Source organism: Podarcis erhardii (genome assembly GCF_964252035.2).
Source record: "Podarcis erhardii genome assembly, chromosome: 8".
Lineage (NCBI taxonomy): Eukaryota > Metazoa > Chordata > Lepidosauria > Squamata > Lacertidae > Podarcis > Podarcis erhardii.
In genome coordinates this window covers 39892799-39917401 of record NC_138499.1, presented here as the reverse complement: position 1 = coordinate 39917401, position 24603 = coordinate 39892799, and the positions used below count along the sequence as shown (strand labels likewise).

At 43.8% G+C, this 24603-nt stretch overlaps 1 protein-coding gene across 6 annotated transcripts in view; it reads left to right on the top strand.

Annotated features, from left to right (window-relative positions):
- Positions 1–24603, top strand: part of RGS20 (regulator of G protein signaling 20) — a 46147-nt gene that overhangs the window by 4519 nt on the left and 17025 nt on the right. Inside the window, exon 3 of one of the 6 annotated variants that reach the window (XM_081874772.1) lies at positions 17418–17726. The exons of 2 other annotated variants lie outside the window; for them this stretch is intronic. In XM_081874772.1, the coding sequence (XP_081730898.1) occupies positions 17418–17726 (309 nt within the window). Of the gene's footprint in view, positions 1–17417; positions 17727–18471; positions 19191–19903; positions 20418–20550; positions 20589–24603 lie in introns of those variants that run through there. 3 more of the 6 variants (XM_081874771.1, XM_081874769.1, XM_081874770.1) reach the window with 3 other exon arrangements.

Sequence of the window (24603 nt, the reverse complement as noted above, 5' to 3'; positions counted from 1 at the left end):
TTGCATCGCTAATGCTTGGTTCAGAGAGGTGGCAATGTCTACAATGCGATTTCTCCTATATGTGATAATAGCAATAAAAAAAATTGCTGCAAAATCATAATGTATAGTTAGGGCCCTGTTCAGGTCTATCGCCAGCATGGAAAATGAGTCCAATAGTGCCTTTTAAAACTTGATTTTCTTACTTCTCGGTGGTCTCATTTTAGCTCCATGTCAGTCCTTACAGAAGCACTGAGTTTACTGTTAAAGGGAGTAATGCCATGTGCCCTCAATTGATTCCTAAGTCAAACACAAGAATTTTATTTTGCCATGAGTACAAAATTTAGGAAGCTGCTGCTGTGTCAGTTTCTCCACCTATGAAGTCATGATAAAACAATTTAAAAGCTGCAGTGCTTAAGAAAGAGAAGTAGTGCTGTAAATTTCAAACACTGTAGCATTCTTCACCACTTTCCTGTTTCTATATTTAATTCCTCCTTTTCCCCACCCAGTTATCTGCTAAGTGTCTCTCTGAGTCCTGCACTACAGGTGCATTGCTCATTCAGGAGATCATCCACAACCATTCAAGGAACACTGATGTTCTTTTGTCAAATCTCAGCATCCATCTGGAAACTTTTTTTTGCAAAAACCACAGTGGCAGACCTGTTCACAAAAATCAGACAGCAAGCCCACAACACAGCCTTTGTGTGACACCAGGCGTGCCTTGAATCACTGACTCTCCCTTCCAATCAAGAGCCCTTATATGTCACCAATTCCTAAGGACTTCACCTTTCGTTTTTAAAGTGCACATTTCTAGTCCTCATTGTTACAGAAAGTAATTTAATAAATTTAAGAAGTGGTACTGCTGGAGTGCAGAGTCATTTTGATGGGGTTGTTTTGATGGGGTTTTCCAGTGGCCAAAAGTAAGGACTTCTCTACTCTATGCACACACACCCTGCCGCTAGAAAACAACCCCACTCCTCTCTATAAAACTGCCCTAAAAGGAATCCCTCCAACCTTTTCCTCTGGTATTCTTTATTTTATTAAGGAGACAACTATATTCAAAGAAGCTAATTTGCCACATTTAAATCAATCAATCCAGTTGAATTATTTTGTTTTATGGGCACAGAAGAGGTGGGGCAAGGAAGTAGTACAGAATGTCTGGGCTGTAGTGATGTTCCTGCAGTAATTCTCTGTCCATGTAAACATTCACTGCCCTTGCTTCACCTCATAACCTACTTCCTTCCTTCCGCTTTAGGACACTCTAAGCCTGTATCAGATCCTGAAGCCTCTTCCTGTTGCTTTCTAATATTTCCACAGGACATTAACTGTCTATTGTCTACTTGACAGTCTAGGTTTCAAATCCTACCAAGACTCCTGGACTTGGATTCTAGCAGCCTGAAATTGTTTTTGCTTCTAGTTTATTTTACTTAATCCTAACCTCGTTCTTTGCTATCCGACAATGACTTTACTTTATTAGTTTCTAGGTTAATCCTCTCTGGTACTGACCCCTTGGCCAGGTTCCTATTGGACTTATTCTCCCTTCCCCAGACTCCATTTCCCTTTTTCTTCTCCATCTTAGTATTTTACCCACAAAGATAGAGTAGCTGGATCAATAGCTTTAAATCCCTACGTAAACAGAAGGATTTTTATCCTTTCATTAGGTAAATTTACATATACTGTATGCTTATTCACATTTCCACAATCTAAATTGCTAAAGAAATATTTTAAGCCTTACTAGGTGACATTTAAAGACCTTTTAAAATATTCATCATGAGACTTAGTTTAGCTCTTTGAGTCGGTTACATCTAGCTTTTATTTGCAAATGCTGGTGAGGTTAAAATAGGTCAGTTAAAATAGCTTTGTTGCTTTGTTTGGCCTAATTCATACTAAGCAGAGTTTATTATCACAGTCTATGAAAGAACAATCCAGTATTATTTTGACATTTCTGTTTTGCATTTATTATATGCCAGGCTATAGTTTGGGGAATAAATACCACACACTTCCATTTTTTCTGTTTATAATTTTACAGTGTAAGTGACTTCTTGTAGCATTTTCCTTTTCTCTTCTGAGTTTATTTTAAGTGAGATTGAAAGCAGAATTTGATAATTTTCTCTATAGATAATTGATGAATGTCTTGAATGTGAACCATTTCATATTGTTCAGGTGTTTTGCTGCTACATTATTATTTGTACAGTAGTGCATATTCTATCTTTCTATAACAGGTTCACTCAAGGGAGCCCACTGTCGTTAACTGTGGCCCTAGAATACAGACTCTGAATCAACCCTTTAATCCTTGCCCAAGGTTCCTGGTTTTGCCTTAGGCTATGTGCACATTGCCATTCAGTGCATTACCACTGCTGGTGTTTGAAGCAAAGTACTTTACATATGATATTATCAACAATTCATATGTGGCTTCTACTACTGTTTGATGTGTTCACCTTCAGGCCAGCTTCCATATCATTTGAAAACATAAGCCATGGTTAATCTGAGATGTGTACATTGCAGACAGGCTAATAATGGTGCTTCACCCTGTGCTGCCCATGTCTTCCCCACAACTCTGTCCCACCCCCCATTTCAACTATTCCCACAGTATAGCTTTGCTACAAATACACCTAGTGTATTTGGCACATGTTGCCACCATATTATTGCTATTATTAACCTGCCCTTCAACCTAAGGTCCCAGAGTGGATTACAACAATTAAATCACAATATTTAAACAGTTTGAACATATCTGTCACAATGGCAATATAGCTGGCACTCCAGCATAGTATTCTATAACCTCTTTGTCAGCTGAACTTAACATTAGATTGTGTCCTGAATCATTTTGGACTCTCCCCTGTATTCAGCATAGCTGTCAATGTTTCCCTTTTCTTGTGAGGAATCCTATTTGGAATAAGGGAATTTCCCTTAAACAAAGGGGAAATTTGACAGCTGTGCTATTCAGCAATGCATCAGTAATATACAAATTATCAACAATAAACAAATACAATCAGCAAAAAGTAAAAAAAAAAAAAACCAAGTCTACATAACTGAATTAAAAGTTTGAACAAGTTGGCTGAAATAAAAACATTTTAGCTGGGGTCTAAAACAATAGAAGGACAATTCCTGCTCAGTGTTCATAGACCAGGAAGTCCAGAGCACATGTGCTGCTACACTAAAGATGGACTCCTCACAGATATCAAATGAACATGGCACTTTTAAAAGTGCTAGCTCTGCAGATGAAAGCAGTCAAATAGGGGTAAGATCAGGCTTCCTCAACCTTGGCCCTCCAGATGTTTTGGGACTACAATTCCCATCATCACTGGTCCTGCTAGCTAGGGCTCATGGGAGTTGTAGGCCAAAAACATCTGGAGGGCCAAGGTTGGAGAAGCCTGGGTAAGATGATTCCCCAAGTATACTGGGCCCATATAGAGCCTGATCAGGCTCTATATGCTAATCAGAATACCTTGTAGCAGATCAGCAGCTGATGCAGGTCTTTGAGCAGAAGTTTTAATATGCTGTCACCAATCATGCTGCAGCATTCTGCACTAACTGCAGCTTCTGCACCAGCCACAAGGGGAGCCCCACAGAGAGTGCACGGCAGCATTCCAGTCATGAGATTACCAGGGCCTGGACTGCTATGGTCAAGCTATCCCAGCCCAGGAATGTCTGCGGCCAAAGCTGATGGAATCTCTTCCTGCAGACCCTCACTGAAATAAATAGAAATTGCATAAGTGTTCACTGTGATTGTACAGTGGTACCTCGGGTTAAGTACTTAATTCATTCCGGAGGTCCCTTCTTAACCTGAAACTGTTCTTAACCTGAAGCACCACTTTAGCTAATGGGGCCTCCCGCTGCTGCCGCTGCGCCACTGGAGCCCGATTTCTGTTCTTATCCTGAAGCAAAGTTCTTAACCTGAATCACTATTTCTGGCTTAGTGGAGTGTGTAACCTGAAGCGTATGTAACCCGAGGTACCACTGTACCTATTATTGAGATCTCTCCTCCCACACTGACTGAGGTTCTGTGTTTCCTGGCAAGGAGATGCACTGAAGACTGCTCTTGCTGAATGGCTAGTGGTCATGCGTCTGTTAAGTGTTAAAGGCAGGGGGAAGTGGCAGCCTAATAGTTTCCATTTGCCCTAAATGGAACATGACTTCTAAATATGGTACATGAAACAGCTAAATCTTCCCACCCCTGTTGACAAGAGGAAATTAGAAGCCAGAAGTTAATTGTTGGGGGAAAGGCAGCAAGTGGCAATAAGAGGATCCCCACTGGATCAGACCAACAACCTGCCTATCCCAGCATCCTGTTGTCCATAGTGACCAACCAGATGTCTGTGGGAACTGGCTTCTCCTTTTCTTATTCCCCACCAAATGGCATTCAGAATGCGCTCTCTGATTCTGGAGCTTTTGATGCATTCATCTATCCCGATGCTTGTTATATGAAATTTCACTTATTCAAACAAGAGAAATTAGTACCCAAACCTCACTATACACACTGCAGATTCAGATATCCAAACAGCCAGAGCTGTGTAAACAAACCAGCAGCTTTAAACAAACCTTCATTTTTGTGTTTTGCTGGTCTACAGTAGCTGTTTTGCCAGAAACCATGAGGGGAGAGATCAGACAAATAAGAGAGCATTTTCCCTTTCTTTGTTTGCCTTTAAGGCAAGGTTTCAGAGGGTTTTCCTAGTTTTTTCCCATAATTTTCAGGTCAAAATTCCACGGTCAGAAACAGATTAGAAATTTCCCCATAGGAATCAAGGGGAATTGTGAACTCATTATGCAAATACTAACCTAACAAACATGGGACGCGGGTGGCGCTGTGGTCTAAACCACAGAGCCTAGGGCTTGCCGATCAGAAGGTCGGTGGTTCGAATCACCGCAACGGCGTGAGCTCCTGTTGTTTGGTCCCAGCTCCTGCCCACCTAGCAGTTTGAAAGCACATCAAGTGCAAGTAGATAAATAGGTACCGCTCCAGCGGGAAGTTAAACGGCGTTTCCGTGCACTGCTCTGGTTCACAGCTTAGTCATGCTGGCCACATGACCCGGAAGCTTTCTGCGGGCAAACGCCGGCTCCCTCGGCCTATAGAGCGAGATGAGCACCGCAACCCCAGAGTCGTCCATGACTGGACCTAATGGTCAGGGGTACCTTTACCTTTACCTTTACCTTTACCTTTACCTTTACCTTTACCTTTACCTTTACCTTTACCTTTACCTTTACCTTTACCTTACAAACAATTTCCTTAGAATGTATTGTGTTTGGATAGTGGGACCTGCATGTATAAGAAGAGGGAGGTCTTCAGGGCCTGCTTAAAAACTACCATAGAAAGGGCCTGAGTAACCTTCAAAATGATTGAATTTCACAGTTGTGGGGCCAGCTCAAATCCCTTTCACTGGAGTTCAGATAGTATGTGTCTGTCATGATTCACAGTCATTGCTAGCCTCATTTTAAAGATATTGGTCATGTGTCGCCATATTCTGCATCCACAGCAATGCAGTTTTGCTTGGCTCAGCGTTGTTCCTTGGTATCACAGCCAATCTTTTCTATTGAAGGTTTCCTTTTGGGACTTTGCAAGAGTTGATGGGAGGCAGGAGAACATAATTTTAGGGAACAAATACAAGTATGTGGACTCCAGTATAAAGGAAATTGCCTCTCTCCATTATACGTATGACAGTATGGTCAAATATATATCATGGTGTTTTTTCCTGCACAGAATTTAATTTCCAGTTCTATAGTCTGTCTATATATCAGACTGCTGATAATCCCAGCAGCTTCAAGAGGGGGGGAGGACTAGGGCACTTCCAGATTGTCACTATTTTGGGGTGGAATTCAATCACATCCCAACAAATTTAGGTTCTGCAATGAAAGTTGATTTGGAGCTCTTGCACAACAAACCCACTTCCCCAAAAGATCAGACCTTTTTGAGATAAAGAAAGTGGCAAGAAAATGCACTGGCAAGGATGGGATAATACTTGCTTTGAAGCAATGTCAGCTACCCTCAACGAAAACATTGCAGATAATAATAATAATACTAGTAATACTACTAATAATAATTAATAATAATAATAATTTTATTATTTATACCCTGCCCATCTGGCTGGATTTCCCCAGCCACTCTGGGCACCTTACAGCATATGAAAAAATGTAGAAACATCAGAAATTAAAAATTTCTTGATACAGGGCTACCTTCAGATGTCTTCTAAAAGTCAGAAAGTTATTTATTTCCTTGACATCTGATAGGAGGGCTTTCCACAGGGGGGGCGCCACTACCAAGAAGGCCCTCTGTCTTGTTCCCTTTAACCTTACTGTCAGGATACGGTCCAAACTGGAGGGTGGGCGTCCAGCCAAACACCATTATGCCTGCCTGCCTGGTTCTCCCTCCTGCGTACTGTCCGGAGAAATCATCTGTCTCCTTTCTGACAGGACTACGTGACCGATGTCTTCCGACAGTAGGGCACACATTAGCAGAATAAACAAAGCATCAGCAGAAGCCAGGCCCAGGGGCGGGGCAGCACTAAAGCTACTTTATTATTTACAAGTTCAGAACAAAAGGGAACATGTCTCCTCTCCTTCTTGCTCCCAGAGAGAAGGGAACAACAGAAATATGAAAACGGAACAGTGAAAGGCAAAACATCCGTTCTCGTGCTCCAACAGCTAGTGTTAGAATGTACACAGACATGTGATGATTAACAGTCCCACATATCTGAGGTGCAGTGGGAGAATAGAAACCTAACACTTACTTCTTGTAGTGAGGGAACCACCAAAAGGCCCTCAGAGCTGAACCTCAGTGTCCAGGCTGAACAATGGGGATGGAGATGCTCCTTCAGGTATACTGGGCCGAGGCCATTTAGGGCTTTAAAGGTCAGCACCAGTGCTTTGAATTGTACTCAGAAACCTACTGGGAGCCAGTGTAGGTCTTTCAGACAGCAGAGTGAATACTCATCAAGTAGCCAACATCTAATCTCCCTACAAACCTCTCAAGATCAAAGCTCAATAAATGGATGTCTAAAAAAGCCCTGAGTATAAAAACCCTCCTGACTGGGAAATGCAATTGAAAAATAGAAGATTCTGTCTACTACTTACCACCTGGGGCAGTGAGGTGGGATCACATAGCCAGCGAACTACCAGGCTCAGTTCAAGGTATTAAGATTTTGCATGAATCAGTACTATCTCTGTGAATGCTGAATGGGAATAGGCTGCATACAGAAGACACAGTAGCGACTTAATACCTTAGTGTGTGGTAATTACAACTGTGGAAAGGTGCCTTCTGACTGTAGTCTCCAACACCTGAGGTTATTCCTTCACTGCATTATTCCAGTTCTACAGTGCTATGATTCTATGACCAACCTCATGTAATTGCTAAGTATTCAGGAAAGCTGGTATCTACACCCACCATAAGAAAGGCATTAAGTAGCTACTATATAGTGGGTAGGCAAATGTTTCCACATTAATGCCCAAATCAGGGTCCAACAAATCAAGCTGAGGTTGGCTCAGAGCAGCCACACTTACATATTTAAAATCTGGAGTTGTATTGTTTGTACTGAACTAGGAAAATGTAAGCTTTGATGTTGCTAATTTTTATTTGTTTACTCTACTCTTCAGCCTGTGAAAAAGCTCCTAGAATGCTTTAGAATGATCAGTAATAACACTTTCCTTACCTTCATGCTTATAATCGAAAAGAAATGATGCAAAAGGAAAAGGGATTGTGATCTGAGGTTCCCTGGCTCATGGCAGAGGCCAGAGTATGTTGTCTTCCGTGTAGTACCTCTCCACCATTTTGAAGAGGTCCCAGTATCATCAAATATGAGAAAACCTAACTTAATCCTATCATGACCTTCCTCCATTGTTTAACATAATTATCTGTGGTCTGAGGAACTTCAGACCAACCTTCTGTTCTGCACAGAGGTTAGTGACCCCAGAGGGAGGGCTTCATGTTTATTAAGCATGAAGACTGTATAGAGCAAGTTCCGACCTAAAGGAAGCAATTGATGAGGCTTCACAGAACCATGCGCTTTCCTTTCTGCTGCCTTTTCTTCCTGGCAGCTCACGGCCTTAAACAGTAACACTAATGATTTCAATGGTCCAATTAGCAAGCTGTTCTTTCCTAGCATATCACTTTGAGCTTGACCCTAAGCAAGAAGCAAATAACATCTGTCTTGGTTGAGATCAAGCTCCTTGAGGGATTTTGTATGGATTAGCTTGGCTGCCTCCCCAGCACAAAGATCAATATGTGAGTCAGCCATGTGCCTGAATACCAGCAGTGTTTTTTGAGACTCAACTTTTAATCTGCTTGCCTGGTTATTAGAATCTATATAGGAGGCAGCTGTAACAGACTCTCCTACAGCCATTCCACCCAGAGACCTCAGCAGAGTGCTCAAATGCTTTACAGAGACAGTGCTCTATCTGACTGTCAGAGAACAATCTTCTATGTGAAGAGTTGCACGGTTTAAGAAAAAATGCCCATAAGCAGGGAGAGCAGAATCTTTGAAGTTGCCTTTCAATAGTTAGTACCTGGACAAGCAAACAGAGCAGGCACACAGGTTCCTGATCACACCCAGGGCTTACCCACTTCCTCTCATCCCTGCTGCTTTCCCTGGGGGGAACTGCTCTTTAGTGCTCAGTTGGAGCAAATGGCAATTCAAACTTTCTCCAGATTGACATTTGCTCTGATTTAGCACTGAAGAGCAAGTTTTCCCCGGGAAAGGACCGGGGCAACAGGAAAACTACTTGGACCCATGCTTTCTAAGCACCGGACAAGCAGAAATGTGGACAAGCCCTCGCAGTCTTCTCCCCAATGATGAGATGGATTGTTAAATTTCAGCAGTGATTTCTCAATCTGCAGCTATGCATGTCAGTTAGCACCTTCAAATTTATGCAAATATGTAGCCTCATCTGTTTGTGATATGCAAGTGGCTGCCCTAAATAAAACCCATATAATCTTGTGATTAATTTTAAGCAGTACTGTTTTTTCTAGAAAAATAGGTGCTGAAACTCACCCTGAACACCTCCCTCATTCTCTTAGAATAGCAATGGCACCCACCTGAGAGGTGCCAGAACTGAGTTCCAGCTGTAAAAAAAAAAAGCCCTGATTTTAGGTGACCAGCAGTTAGGGTTTAGCCATATCAAGTTTCCTTTGTGCTTCTCTTATAGGAATTCATTTTTGCCCTATAAGAATGAACACTATAGCCAATCACCAGAGCTTGCCCTTTCGCTATAACAACACACTGCAGAAATACATCCCACCAAGTACTGCCCACTAGTTTGGACAGGCCAGGAAACATCAAGATAGATATTGGGGGAATACAATTGAAAGTGCTCATACATTGATGAAAGCACACACAGAAAAAAAATTGTCGCCGTATGCACTGGTGCCCTTGTGTGGATACAGCATCTGTGGGACTTAGTTCTAAGTATTTATGTTTGAAATACAGGTGCTCAAAAGCAGGGAGGGGACCATTCGTGTTTTCAGGCGTAAGGCTCAAAGCAGTTCTTCCTCTAGTCAGTTTGGAGTATAAACGTTCCATTAGCTGGAATGCTTATTTGCATTGCAAATTGCTCGCTTCTGATCCTCTTCCACTTATGAATATGATCAGGTGCTCACAGGCAAGTCCCAAAGGCAGTATAAACCCTGCATACGAAAATGCTTCAGGACAGGAAACATTTCTGCTATTGTCTTTGCCATAATGATTCTGCTTACTTTGACTATGCCTACAGTGACACCTGCTGGAGTATTTTAATTCAGTAATGCAAAATTTCACATTGACTTCAGATTATCATTTGGAAAAAGTCTTACCTCAACCTGTGTGACCAAAGGACCTGATCAATATGTGCTGCACACATGGTGTTTTTAGGGCTGTAAGGAGTGGCAAGTTCAGGGGGGAAACCATAGCTCAATGGTAGAGCATCTGCTAAAATGAAGGGGAAATGCCATTTTATCAGCACCTTCAGCGGAAACCATTTCTCTCTCCCAGTGCTGCTCTTTGAAGCCCTGAAAACTGGATGTTCAAAGAGTAGCACAGCTCTGCTTGCAAAAGGGTCTTCAAAGTCCTAACCATTGGGATTGTCAAATTTGACCCGACAGAGGTTTTGAGATAAAGATCTGGCCCACTGACCAGGGAAGTTTCCCTGCCCTGCCTTATTTCAAGATTTGCCAACTTTTTTGGCAAATGTGCCATGTTACATTCATACTATTGGAGAGTGCATCTCTATTGCACACTATCTTGAGTTGCCAGTTCAAGATTTTGATGGGCCCAAGGGCAAGTTGCCCACAGTGGGCACCTCTCTTCCTCACTGCTACCCCCTACTTCCTCATCTTGCAAATGCCTGTTCTTATGTGGTCAGAATGACACCATCCATGTTCAAGAAAAAGCTATTAACAGGCTTGTGGGAACCCCAAGATGTGAAGAATTAGAGAAATGGTTTAGAGGAATGAACCAATGCGAGGTTCAAAATTGCTGCAGCCTAATGAGGACTGAGTATGCTCAGTGGGCATGAAATGTTAATTGACTGTACAGGAGGAAAAAGCGGTAAATAGGGAGAAGAACAGGGAATGGAGTATCCTGAGGGGGGCGTTGCCAGCAGTCTGGAGCCCTGAACTGTGGCATTCTACATTGCAAATCCCAGCTGCCAGAATTGCAATAGCTACTTCTTCAATGCACATACATTAAGCTCATGAGATACAGGTCTCTTCCCAGAAATGCTGTTCTTGGCATTCCTTGTGATGCTTAATTTCAGTTCCAAGACAAACTTTTCAGTAGATGTTTCAACAGCTATAAAGTAAATTAATGGAACAATACTTTAAGTCTTTAATCCAACAACATTTAGTCAACAGGATGTTCCAGAAAGACTCATTTCTCCCTTCCCTATTTCTCCTTAAGGTTAGTGATGAGTTTCTTTCTTTCTTTCCTTATTAGTTAAAATGAATAAGGAATTTCTGACATGTGAAAATCTGGTATGCCTCAGCAACATGAACTCCAAACAGGCATTAGTCATATGCACATTAAACTGTACTTTCAGAGGGAATGAACTGAAAATTAAAATGCATAAGACAATGTCGTAATTAGGTACATGATAGCTCTGTCTGTTCTGTAAACAGAATATTTTCCAGCTTCCAGGAAATTCATTCAAACTAAAAGTTGTTTTTGTTGTGGTTAGAAATGGTATAATTGAATTGCAAACACAGAACCTCATTCTGGTTGTAATTTCAAGTGGTACCTTCTATTTATTTTTTTAAGATACCCTGCTTTTTTAAAAAAAAAACACCCCACCTACAAAATGGCTTATATAAGTAGAAAATGACAAATCTGATAATGCAAAAATAGTTTTAAAAAAATAAATAAATGAAACAGATTAAAAGCACACAAGCATGAAAGCCAAAGGATATAAAATGAGGACAGTAGAGCTCAATTATAAAATGTCTTCTGGAATTAATAAAAGGGGTTTCAACACCTGCCTAACAGCATGAAGAGGAATTAGTTTGGTGGATGAACCTCAATCCCTGCCCCGTGAGAGAATTTGACACATATCTACAGAATCATCACCAATAAGGCCCTTTCCAAATAACTGCCTTCTTTGTCACTGCTGGCCACTGACATTACCTGGCCATCCAGGGACAAAGTGAGGTACAGGAAGCCCCAAATGAACTTGATACTTCAAGGGAGAATACAACCCCAATCAAAATTAGTTGCAAACCTCCACCGAGAGCAGAAGAATCTTCAATTGTTTGTCTTCCAGACACCCATTCAGAATTTCCAGTGCTTCTCTAGGGTTAGATGATTAATATTAAAAGGTTGAGAGTTGAGTGTCATCAACCTACTGGTGACACTTAAACCCAAATCCCCAAATGACATCACCCAGCGGGTTCATGTAGACATTAAAACTCATAAGAAGCTGGCTTCTGCTTTTTATCAATGGCTTTTGAGAAGCCAGTTCCCCCCATTTGACAGTTTGAAGGTGGTGTGGGTGGAAGACCTGGGGGAAACTCTAGGCCAGCTGTATGGCGGGGAGGGGGGGGTCTGGTCTACCAAGCCCTTCTCAGCTTTTGCCAATACGCAGAACTCTCTCAAAGTGGTGCTTCTGTGGTCTCACACACTGCCCAGGCTTGCTCATATATTGGGTCAAGGATCTAATTGCTGTTGGTGAGACTGCCCAGATAACCATGCTTTTCGGCTTATGTTCTGGGGCTGTCATTTTGTTTCTGTTTTCTGGGGTTGAAGGATGGAGAAAATTACATCCATAATTGGTAAACAGGCAGTTAAAGAGCCAAAGTTATGTCTGCTCTCCTTATTTGAAGGAGACAAAAACACCCTACTAATCAAACCTTTGATTATGTTCCTTCTGATCACAGCCCATTTAACTACAACCCAGGGCTGGAAGGTTCCTTGACCATTATAATGGGCATGTGGTATAAAAAGACAGTTTCCTTGAAGATGCTAACTCATAAATTTAAAGGCACCAAGGGTTCTGCCATGCCACAATATTTTGTGACCATATGGGTATCCCTCTCTCTCTCTCTCTCTCTCGCTCTCACACACACACACACACACACACTCACTCACTCTCACTCTCACTCTTAACTTATATCAACACCACTCACACCATGGATCGCCTTGTTCTAGTCAAGTGGGTTATTCATTTAGAAGAATTATTAAACTTATTTGGACCTTGTGCTCTTCAAACTCCCCCGCCCTATTTTTGCTCTGCCACTAGTATTAGTTGTAGGTACCCTTATCATAGTTTCTCTTGTTAACGATTTTGTTTTCCATGTTTCTGTATGGTTCTTTTTCAGGGTGTACTTTTTTGTCCTGATGCCCATTTTATATATACTGGACGTGTTATACCTTCTTCTTTTTAATCACAAAAGGTTATAAGGAGCAGGAAAGGACAGGAGAGTAAATCTTACTGAATTGTTGTTTACTGCTGCATTCAGCAGTATATGGACTTTGGAAACACGGATTAAAAGTAAGCACTTTGGGGGCCTATATAATGCTCAGAGACCTAAAGGCATTATATGTGTGTGTGCTTTTAAAGCAAATAGGAAACAGGTGATATTAAAAAGATAAATATAACAAATAATGGCTTCATTTTTTCAACAAACATGAGCTTGGCTGGATCAGAGCAAAGGTCTAGCATCCTGCTCTCTACAGAGGCCAAGAAAGTGCTTCTGGGAAGTCTGCAAGGTGTGGAGTCAATAGCCTTGCCTCATTTTTGCTCCCTAGTAGCTATTATTCCATAGCATACTGGTTCTGAACCTAGAGGTTCTCATAGCTATGGCTCTGTCTCCCATGAACTTGTTTAATCCCTGTTAAAGCCACATAAGCAAGTGGCCATCAGACATCCTTTTGCCGTAAATTCCATACATTATGTGTTGTGTGAAGAGGTACCTTTTGGAGGGCTGTCTTGAACTACCAGAAAGCTGGGGCCTCCAGAAAGTAGCTTTGCAACCCTACAGCCCTATGGCCTACAGCAGTAGCAGCCAGAGTGGTGGATCAGAGCCATGGAGCTACCTTCCCAACACAGGGCTTGCTACAGCTTACCTGGAGAGAACAGGGAGGGCAGTTCTGCACCAGCACACCAGTGGAAGTGCTGGATTGACTGCAGGGGTGTCCATGTTGCCCTTCCCTTGGGGCCACCCTGCCCTGCCGCAACCCTATCCCCATCCAAGTAGGTTGTAGCATCTCCTGTGTTGCGAAGGTGACTCCATAGCTATATCTGACAATTTCCTCTCCCAATGGCAGAGAAAGAGGGTCCAACCTCAAAGATGGAGATTTGGTTTCAGGTGCCTCCTCCCCACCACCTCTGTGGCTCTTGCGCTACTGATGCCGGAAATCCAACATCGATAGTAGGGCCACAAAAGTGGTACCAGGGAGTGGATTGATGTGTACCAGAGCATGGCATGGATCCAAAGGTCTTCACAGTCTCTCAGTCTGCCTCCAAATGAGGAAGAAAACTGCACCATGCTTGGATCTGACATAATAAAATTCTCTCCCTTTGGGGAAGGGTTATGGCATCTGTTTTGCATGCAGAAGGCCCAGGCTCAATGTCCAGCATGTCCAGGAAGGGCTAGAACCGCTGGTGAACCACCACCATGGACTAATGGTCTGGCTTAGTATAAGGCCGCTTCCTTGGTTCTAAGTTCTTAATGGGATGGAAATTGTTGCTGGATAAGGCAGTTCAAGCACCTCTGGTTCCCCATCCCCCTGGCACTTAGCATTGTAGCCTAAGTGTATAAATACAGCCCTTTTCTATGCCTTTCTGCTTCTCTTCGGTGCTGTTTACTTCCTCCTAAGTGTGCCTAGAATTGCAACCATAATGGAACCTTCTTATTCTCCTTAAAAGCACAATAAAGAGAAGGGGAAGCTCTTCATCACAATCACCTGCAAATGCATATTTCCTTTTGTTTATGGAGGAATATTATTAAGACTGTATTAATACAATACAGAACTCTTCATCAGATGGCCAATTCTCAGCTTCAAATAAAGCCAGGTTCCTATTTCCTAGTGAAAGGGTTTACAATTTAGGAGCCAGGCAACCAATCAAGGTTGGAGTTAGCCACATTTTTTTTAAGCTCACAGTGATTCATTTACCATTAATATCTCCAAGATAGGCAACAGATGTAGCTTTCCCAAACATGAAGATTTCTGATTGCCTTGAAAACGTTAAAATGTACCCTATCAATTTTTAAACTGTTTTTATTTATTTTCATAGCACAGAAGATAAATTTTGAGAAAACAATTGCTACAACAGTAAAAAAACAAAAACAAGTAACTTGTCCTGATAAAAATACAGACTTTTATCATGCCATGTGTTAAAGTTTCATTTAAACTCTTCCAACTCTACAATTTTTGAAACAGAATAATATTTCAAAAAGCGTTATGCATGACATATTAATCAACATGGAATTAGAAATCAAAAGTGGGATAGTAACCAAAAAAGAAAAGCAGTGTGGACTGCTTCTGTTCAGGATTCCAGATACCCAGTCCTGCCATTTTCCAGGATAGCCCCCTGCTTTTTTTAACACTGGGGAGCCACCCAAAAAAATATATAGATGGGGGGGCAAACAAACTGGGCTCCTAGGAGTTGGTGCCCCTGTGCCCAATCTTGGTACCTCTTGGAATTAAGGAGCTTTGGATCCTGTGGTTATAAGGTTGCTTCCACCATAGCACTGGAACACCCTCTTTCAAGGACCAGGACCAGCTGAGAGTCATCTGAGCCAAGGATGGGGATTTTCCCCCTATGTATATGGCAGTGAAGGACATAACTGGCATAGCCCCATTGAGCCCAGACTTGGCTGGCCCAGCCAGAGGTCTGTGTGCTCCAAATTCACTCATCCTGTAGGATCTTGGGTTCGAATTGTGCTACAATTTGTTTTTCTGTAAGAAATGAATAGAATCATTTTCCTTCATTTCTCCCATCTCTTTCTTATAGCAGGTGAACCACCAGTTGTCTGTGAGCTTCATTCATGTGGTCTGTGTACTGTTACTTATATCCTCAGCAGTTTTCAAGTGGACCATGGTGAGGGAAAGTTTGTGAAGCCCTGTCTTATAGGACTGGTTCCTGAAACTGACAAGAGGTGCTGCAATGCATTTCTTATCAAACTGGTGCATACTGTTGCATCCAGGAACATTCTGCAGGATGGAGAAGCGGTCTTGGTGTGCTCTGAAAGTGATAAGACATTAAAACTGTCGAACTAAAGCACAGGTAAATTAGCTCAAAAATCTGCAAAAAGCCCCCAAGAAGCACTGTGAATTGATACACACTGGATGCAGTCTGTAGAGGCAATCTTGTGAGTGTTCTTAAAAAAGAGAAGAAATGAAAACTCCAATCAGAGGCATAAAACAATATGAAACTTGTGAGGTTTTATGCCTTTGGGGAGTAGCACAGTGATTGCACATTTAAGGCCATTTAGATAGACAATGTCACCATTACAAGTGTTCACTGAAAGGAAATTGAAGCTAAGAAGATACTACACGTTTCTAGCCGCTTATAACATGGGGACCTCCATCACATAAAGATAACATGGCAGGCCTGAAACGTGGCAGGTCTGATGACGTAGAGGAGTAGTACAATACCTGAAAAATGAATGACATTTGGATGGAAAGTTCTAAAGTTGTAGGCAGCAGAAAACAGGCATTGTCTACTTGTAATCAATATAGTTATTTTATTTTATATTTATTAATAGCCCTCCTGTCCTCCCAAAGGAGGCTAGGGTGGCAAACAACCAGTGGTAAAATATATTTGAAATATATTTAAAATAATTCTAATACAGATGCAGACTGGGAAAGATCTTGACTAAAAAGTCTTATTGAAAGAGGAAGGTCTTCAGTAAACAATGAAAAAACAACAGAGATGACACCTGTTTAATATGTGAGGGGAGGAAATTTCAGAGCATAGGTGCCACAACACTAAATGCCCAATTTCTACATTGTGGAGACTCGAGAGCAGACCTCCTGATAAGATGGCATCTGTAGGTTGCCCTCACTTGCAGAGAACAGTGATTGTCTGGATATACAAGGGGTGAGATGATCTTTTAGGTATCCTGAAACTGATACAATTGAATGCAAGTTCCGTTTTTTAAAAATATTTTAAACACTGGGATTGTAGCTGGGATTGGAGATTCTGTTGACACAGTTTGGATGAATCAGCATGAAGCTCCTTGGGTGGTTTTCAGTAAAATATAGTCACACCAGCACACATGCCTGGGCACCATCAGATCAAGCCAGCCATATGCCCAGCAGAGGGCAACAATGACAGAGCCAGCCAGCACATGAAGTCGCATAATTTTTGATACAAGAGGTTGGCCATTTTGTATGTTCTTTTTCTTAGGACTTTTTCTAAATTTCCAACTGAGTTCTAAAGCCCACATCTGGAAATAGGAGATGCAAAAGATAGGATGCAGAAGTGTCCTAGAAGTGATCAGGAGAAGTATTGATGCTGGATTATCATGTTTTATATTATCATGATTCTTGTTTAAACAAACACAGTTTATTCCAGTACCTGGCCCCCTTCCTTAAACTGAAAGAGGATCCTGACATATGTTTACTGCTTGCATGCCAAAACGGCTTCTTAGCAGTTTACAAGTATAAGATCAATTGTAAAAGCCATGCATAATTGAAATACACAGTTAAACAATTCCATCAACACATTAAAAACATCCATAACTAAAATAAACAGTAAAACATGCCGGTGTAAAGCACAATATTTAAAACAGTTTAAAAACAATTAGATCAGAAAGTTCAAGTTCAGGGAATGCTGGCCTAAGCAGGTGTGTCCTCAAGAGCCTGTGGAATGCCAATACTGATGGGGCCTCTCATATTTTTGCAGGGAGTAGGTATGCTTAGGCTTGTACTGTTAAAGCCAAGCAACTTGGATCAAGCTAGCTGAGCATCTTGGTAATTTTTGTTTTGTATTTCTCTCTCTTTCCTTCCCCGCTCTGTCCATGTTTTCACCCAACTCCCTAGATTCTCCAATCCCTCTCTGTCCTCCTTCCCAGCTTCCCTCTCTTGTCCAGGCCACGCTTTCAACCTTTAGCCTACCACTCATGCCTTCCATCCCTGCCAGCTGCCCCTTTCTCTAACATCTCACCCTTCCGAACAAGGACTCTGCTCCGGAGGGAAGCGGCAGCTCTGGGTCCGCTCGACGCCTTACTAGGAGGCCTCTTGGCAGAGCTGGCCTTACGCAGCTGCAGCTCCTCGGAGCCCCTGAGATGCTCTAAATGTAAAGAAGCAGCATTCAGGACACACAAGACTTTCTCAAAACAGCACAGTGATGTGAGTACCACTTGCTTGAACAGGATCCCCCTGGGGGAAATAGGAGCAGCTCATCCACATCCCAATCCCCTCTTTTTAAGGAGGTTGTGTGCAACACACTTGTTTCTAAATAGGAAAGCTTACCCGTAAGAACATATGGAACGAAACACTCTGATTCATTAGCCTTCACCTTTGCTTGTCCTCAAACATATTTGCATTCAGAAGTATACAGCCCCAGAAGCTGAAGGAGCTAATAGCTGGTTTTCAAAAACAGAAAGGCAATGGTGCTCAAGCCTGTCTAGAATTCACTCGCTGACCTCAACTGGCTGCCGGCTGCATGGAGCTGGCTGCAATGATTGACTGTCAGTATCACACATAGTCTCAGAGCATAGGCTGCATGTACACACATTGAGATGTGGAAACAGGTGATTATGTGCCTTTGCTCACCGTACATATAACCTTAAATGTGAACTGGGACTATGTATGTAGATTTGTTCGAGAGATGATCACACAATCCATTTGCTATAATTATTGAATAATAAACGAATAAACGGGGTGATCCAGAAGTGGGGCCTGCTTGCGTAGACTTAGAATCAAGGTTGCAATTATGGTGTGAGGAGGCGTCAGGAACCCAACATTTGCTGCAGCACCCCACTGAGGCAATACAGGAGCCAGCCTCAGCGAGCAGCTAAAGCCACTTTGCACATGACTCTTAAGTAAACCAGGTTCTGAGACTGAGCCCAGGCTCTTCTATTATTATTATTATTATTATTATTATTATTATTATTATTATTATCTGTTAGTCTTTCTTTTTCTTCTGGCTTATGAAACGACCTACAAACAACAAAACAAACAGGGAAAAAAACCCAAACAGATAGACTGAAACCAAGAAAAGAAAGAAATACAGTATAAGCATCCCGCCCACTTCCAAAAGGCCACACAGATAGTTAAAGGCCTGGTTATAGAGGAAAGTTTTTGCTTGGCTTTAACCCTTTCCTCTACCACAAAGGGCCTCCCAATTATCCCCGGTGTTTTGTATCAGGGGCTGTGTTCCTCAGAGGAAAGGTAAGATGAAAGGCATGTTCAGAGGCACTTTTTCGTTTGTTGCAACTTCAGGGCATGGAGTGAAAGTGTATGGAGTGGAGCAACAATGACATCATGACACCCGGATCCGAAATGTGCTTGTAAATAAGTCCCGAGTCCCAGCAGCTGATTTAGGGAGGTGGGGGTCAGCTTTGAGACCTTACAGAGCTGGAAGGGCAGCGCGGCTTCTGAGCTAGGCGTGAGACTAGGAAGCAGTGGGGACGAGAAGCTGTTGGCGGCGGCGCTTGTTTTCCTCCTCGGAATCTCGGGTTTCCGAGCCAATCCAAACAGGATGCGACCTGTCGTGGTCGCCGCGGCTGCCTTGATGAACGCGCTCGCCTCTGCCGGTAACCAGGGAGCCCTGATTCAAGCTGCCGAGAAGAAGGAGGAAGTGACGCCCAGGTTATTTATGCATCGAATCAATTTCAGTTTCGGGGAGAACAGCGCTGCTCTCTCGCCCTCTCCTTGCGCGAGCCAGGAAGCCCAGGAAAGAGAGGCAGGAAAGGCAGTGCCTGAAAGCAGCAGCCGACTCCTGGCAGAGCTGCATCACCTGATCGCTTCCATGCCAGCCTCTTCGCAAGGCGCTTTTGCTCGCCTCGCCTCCGCAAACAAATCTGGGGCAGGACTTTCCCGTGCAACCGCGCGTTTCCCTTACAGAGGCTCTTAAGGGTTCCGTTTAGCACTTAAGCCTACCTAGCGTGCTGTGGGGAGAGGGGTGGGTAGGCGAGGCTTTTTCTCCAGATCCAATTTATGCCGCGATTTCTTCCACATTGCATTTGATTTCTTCTGCTTAACAGAGAAAAATAAGCCCTCGTGAGGTTTAGTGAAAGGAGACGTCCCTGCCCGTATCCAAGAGGGTTCTTCCGTCCGTTTAGATCGTCTGATAAAGCGGTCAGGATGTTAGAGGGGAGCGGGTGGCTGTGACAGGCAAAATGAATGCCTCTGTCTTTTCATCTCTCCTGCACAAACACCTTGTTTACCCCTCCATTTCTCCTCCCCGAGGGAGATCCGAAGCAAAGCCGGAGCCTCCCTCTTCGCTACCCGCCTCCCCTCCCTCCCTCCCTCCCATCTGTTTTCACAATGTGTTTGCTGCAGATGTTTGTGGCTCCAGATGTCCGTTGCCTGGGCTGGCATCCGCGCGGGCACGTGCCCGTGTGTGGTGTTTTCAACAGCCGGGGCGCTTCTCCGGGGGCGGGCAGAGGGGGGAGCCGGCGAGGGAGGCGGGAAAATGACGGCGCTCTGCAGAGAGCGCTTGGCCGGGAGCTGTCCAGGGTGCTGAATCGCGCCAGCGGAGGCGAGCAGGCGCTTGCTTGGCCGAGGACGGTCTCTCTCTGGGGTCCCTGGGCTCCGTTTCCCGGCGCCTCCAGTCCGTGTCTTCCCCTCCACGTCCACCAGAAAGGCGCTGGGGTGGAGGGTAGGCGGCCACCTGGACATTGTGGTGCCTGAGAAGAAAGGAAGTTGGGGACCGAGCCCGGGTGTGGACGCTCCAGCAGCCCGGGCTTCCTAGGCGAAGCAGAGAGACGCATGCGCATGGCGGGCGAGCTGCCGTCCCCGGCTGAAGAGCCCGCTGCGAACGGATGTGAGCAATGCAAAGATTTGCACCCGGCTCCGGAGATCGAAGGGGAAATTGTAAGTACCCGGCAGCCCCTCGGACTCTGCACCGAGACCGGACGGGCAGCTGCTCAGGCTCGCCTGGGCGGGCTCAGCTGCCTCAGCCTCAGCTGCCTGAATGGGGTGTGTGTGTGTGTGTGTGTGTGTGTGTGTGTGTGTGTTTTTCTGGTGCACTGGTAGAAGCCCCCGGTAAGTAAAGCTTGCAGGGGCGACTTCCCTCGCCTACCACCTGGGCTGGTGTGGGCTTCCTGAGCTTTTCAGGCGCTCACAGGTGAGTCGCCCAGCCTCATGCCACAGGTGTTTGAGGTTCTTGGGACCTGGAGGCTCTGCCCGGAGGAAGATATCCGTCCTGGGGAGGGAGGGTGCCAGGGTGGAGTAATATTTCCGACGGGGTGTCCGTCCGGGAAGAGAAGCAGGCCAAGTGGAGTGTCTCCGGGGTTGGAGAGGGGGCTTCGTGTCGGCATCTCCTCCTGAGGGGTCGGGGGTAGGCTCAACTGGAAAGCAGCTGCGGGATGGGGAGCATTGCTGGGCATGGCCATTGGCAACAGGTGCTCTGTCATCCTTGGTGCTGAAGAACGGGGAAAGCGGTTTAGGAGTGAGGTCTACCATGAGGAAGGGTAGATGGAGAAGGATCCAAATCCCTGGCCAGGTAGAAGGCAGTCTGGATCCCCGCTACGGGAGCTTGGATGGTGGAGGCTCGGTGACCCCAGGGAGCTTGGCTTGGCATTTCCCCCCATCCACCAACCCAAGAGTCCTCCAAACACCAAGTACTCGACTGGATCCTGCTTAGGTCAGCGAGGGGCTCTCCGTCCATCCAGCCCTGCAAGAGAGCCCTTCCTCAAGGCTAAAGGAGAAGCCGCCCGAGCGAGAGTCAGGTCTGCGGGCGATCCTCGTGAACGCGCAAAAGGGCTGGGAATGGAAGCGATTGGAAAAGTCTCCTGGTTACGTCCATGTATATTCACATATACTTAACCGGGCGTGAAAGGTTGAGAAAGCGAAGGTCTCTTTTTTCCTTTCCATCCGCCTTTCCTGCACAGCTGGTAGCAGTTCCGCCCTCGCGTGGAAACTGCCTCCTCCCCGGTTCCCGCCTTACCTGTCGGCTTCATTCCGGGAAGGTTTTCGGTCTAGATTGGTGCCGAGACAATTTCATCCTGTTCGGCTTTGCTTTTTCGCTGAAGGGGGAATGGCAGGCTTGTTTTCTCCAACACACGATCTTAACTGCCCCATAGCCAGATCTTTGCCCGCTTCTTCCGACAAAGTCCCTTGGAACCGAACGCCAGGGGGCGCCGTTTGGAGAGAGGCCGCAGGGACCCCTCCTTGCCTGTTAAAATTAGTTTATATGGAGTATTTTAGATGCAGAAACACGCAACGCAAAAACCCCAAGCTAAGCAGAGTAATGCATATAGACAGGCTCACATACATAAATTACTGGGTGGATTCATAATTGCAGGAATAAGTTCATTTAACTGCACATCCCTATTATCTAGACTCTTAAACGGTGAAAGGTAGTTTAGCTATTGACATTCTCACCTGACTAGTCATATATTAACACCTTGTTTGCACATGAATCATGGCCATGGGGGGGTATCTGCCTAAGACTTTAAAGTATACATCTAAAATATAAAGCATAGGTTTGTAAATGTTATGCATTATACAAATACCGTACGTTCATCATGGAACCAGCACTGGCTGCAGATCTCTGTCAGGCTTATGCCCTCAGTGGCCAACTTGGGGTTGGCATGATCCTCAGTTGAGTATTGTTCTAAGAACATTGACCTTAGTGGGACTTGCATATATTCAGCTTGCTCTGGATCACGCCTACAGTGTCAAAACCCATTCATTAGTTTCAACATTAGTAGACAATATCTGAAGTATGCAACACAGCATAAGCCAGAGTGAAATGAAAACCACTAACCATACAATACAATCTATGGCTGATACTATATATATCACATACATATGCACATTTATATCCCACATTTTCTCCAAAGAGCTCAAGTTGCCACACACACTTCTCCCCTTTCCACTGCATCCTCAGAACAGCCCTATGTTAGCCTGAATGATAGTGACTGGTCCAAGTGAGTTTTATGGCTGAGTGGGCATTGGAACCCTGGTCTCCTGCTCCTAGTCCAACACGAAGTGGCTCTATGTTGTCTGTCTAGTTGTATGAATGCAATAGGCTTGGAGGTCAGAAGTTTTCTGACTATATACTGGCGCATACACAATCTGGGGTTTGGGCACAGCTCAACCAGTTGGCCAGTTATTGCAGTGGAACCTCAACAATTGAAAAACTGGTAATATAACATAGCATGTCTTAAAGCTGCTCCATTCTTCTATTCCCACTCCAATACTTTGGAGGTTATGCTGTTTTTTATGATGTAAGTCATGAATTATACAGCGTCACGTTGCAGGGAAACTGTCCATTACCCCATAGTGAAAAGAGTACCTAGTGGGTATTTTTAAAAAGTCAATTCTGCAGCTAAATTGTTGATGTTCCAGCAGCTGAACTACAATACAGTATTTCATTCAAATACAATTATGAACGTGAGTTGCACCAAGAATATTACTGGCCCACTAATGATTTTCTTCATTTTGGAGTCTTGTATTAAAAAATAAATTGTAGAATAAACTTGCTCCTAAAGGGCTGTCACTACGCTACACATCATCATAGTTCCAATACAAAAATAGGAATAACAGATAACCTTTTAATAACCTTGAGAGTTAAAATTTCCAAAAGCAGAAAAAAGATGATGAGCCTAAATGGTTTTAAAAGGTCTGAACAAGTCTTTTTATGGGGAATCTTACCTACCTAATAGAAGGCTGGAGGATATTAGAAAGATGCAGGGTTTTTTTTATAGTAATTGGAATCGTTTTATATATTACTGCAATATGTGCTACAACCACACATTGAAGTACTATTATTCACTCTGTTGGAAATATTCAGACACAAATATTTTCCTAACATGGATTTTTCTGATATTTATTGAAAGTCCTTTTATGCCACCTCCTGGGGCAAATCCTAACCAAGGCAGATTAGAGCAAAATTAACTTCATATATATAGTAGGCTTCTTTAGCTTCATAATGACAGCAGGAGCACTATGCTTCCAAATCATTCACAGAAAAATGCACTTGCAATAGATTGCATCCAGTGTCAGTGCTACTCAGCGCAGATCCACTGAAATTAATGGATATAACGCTTAAGGTATACTAATTTCGATGGGTCTATTCTGACTGTAACACAGTGGAAGTAGAACATAGCCATCATGGTAGAAATGACAAGCAGGTGACCGAAGGGGAGGAGCAAGGCAGCTGAGAGTTGTGCATGGTGTGGGCACAGTGGTGGAGACAATCTGATGCTCCTGACCCTGCACCCACACCGAGCCCCCCTCCCCCGCCTTGTCCCAGTAAGCGTCAGTGATACACAGTGTTGGGAAGTTGTCACACCATCTGTTAATGCATCGTGATGAGCAGCCATTGATAGCCTTATTCTCCATGAATTTGTCATCATTCACACACACACACACACACACACACACACACTGATTTTAACCAAAGAAATAAACATGCTGAAATCAATAGGCTTAGAACCCAAAGATGGCACTAAGAATATAAGAAGAGCTCTGCCATATCAGGCCAAAGGTCCATATAGTCCAGCAGGAATCCTGTTCTCACAAGTCAGAAAATCCAGATTGGGGAAATGGTGCAGAAGAAAAGGGTGAACCCGGATCCAAAGAACTATTGCTCGACTGCTGTTGATATCTTCCACCTCATGTTGAATGTGGTCCTTGGAATAGCTAAAGTTTGGATTGTGCCGCTGATTTTAATCTAAACTCATTTTAAAACATGGCATTAAAAACACTAGCAGGATAATATTAGTGGAACTGTAGAGGTTGCTTTATTTTGTCATACTGTAACATACTGTTGAAAACAGATAAACAGAGATTATCCTACTTGGCCATCTTCCTTATTTTCTGTTTTATTATGACAGTAACTGGCTCTTTTAGATGTCTCAACTCTGCAAAACACACTTCCTTCAGGCTTTCTCCTGAAGCTCTACTTGGCCAGCTTTGGGGACCCCCAAAAGCCTTCAAATGATCATTGGGGGCAGTCCAAGGGTGGGGAACTGGCAGCCCACGTGCAAGATACAGTCTGTGGGACCTTTGGATCTGACCTAGGGCTTTCTCTCCTTGGCTCTGGCCCATG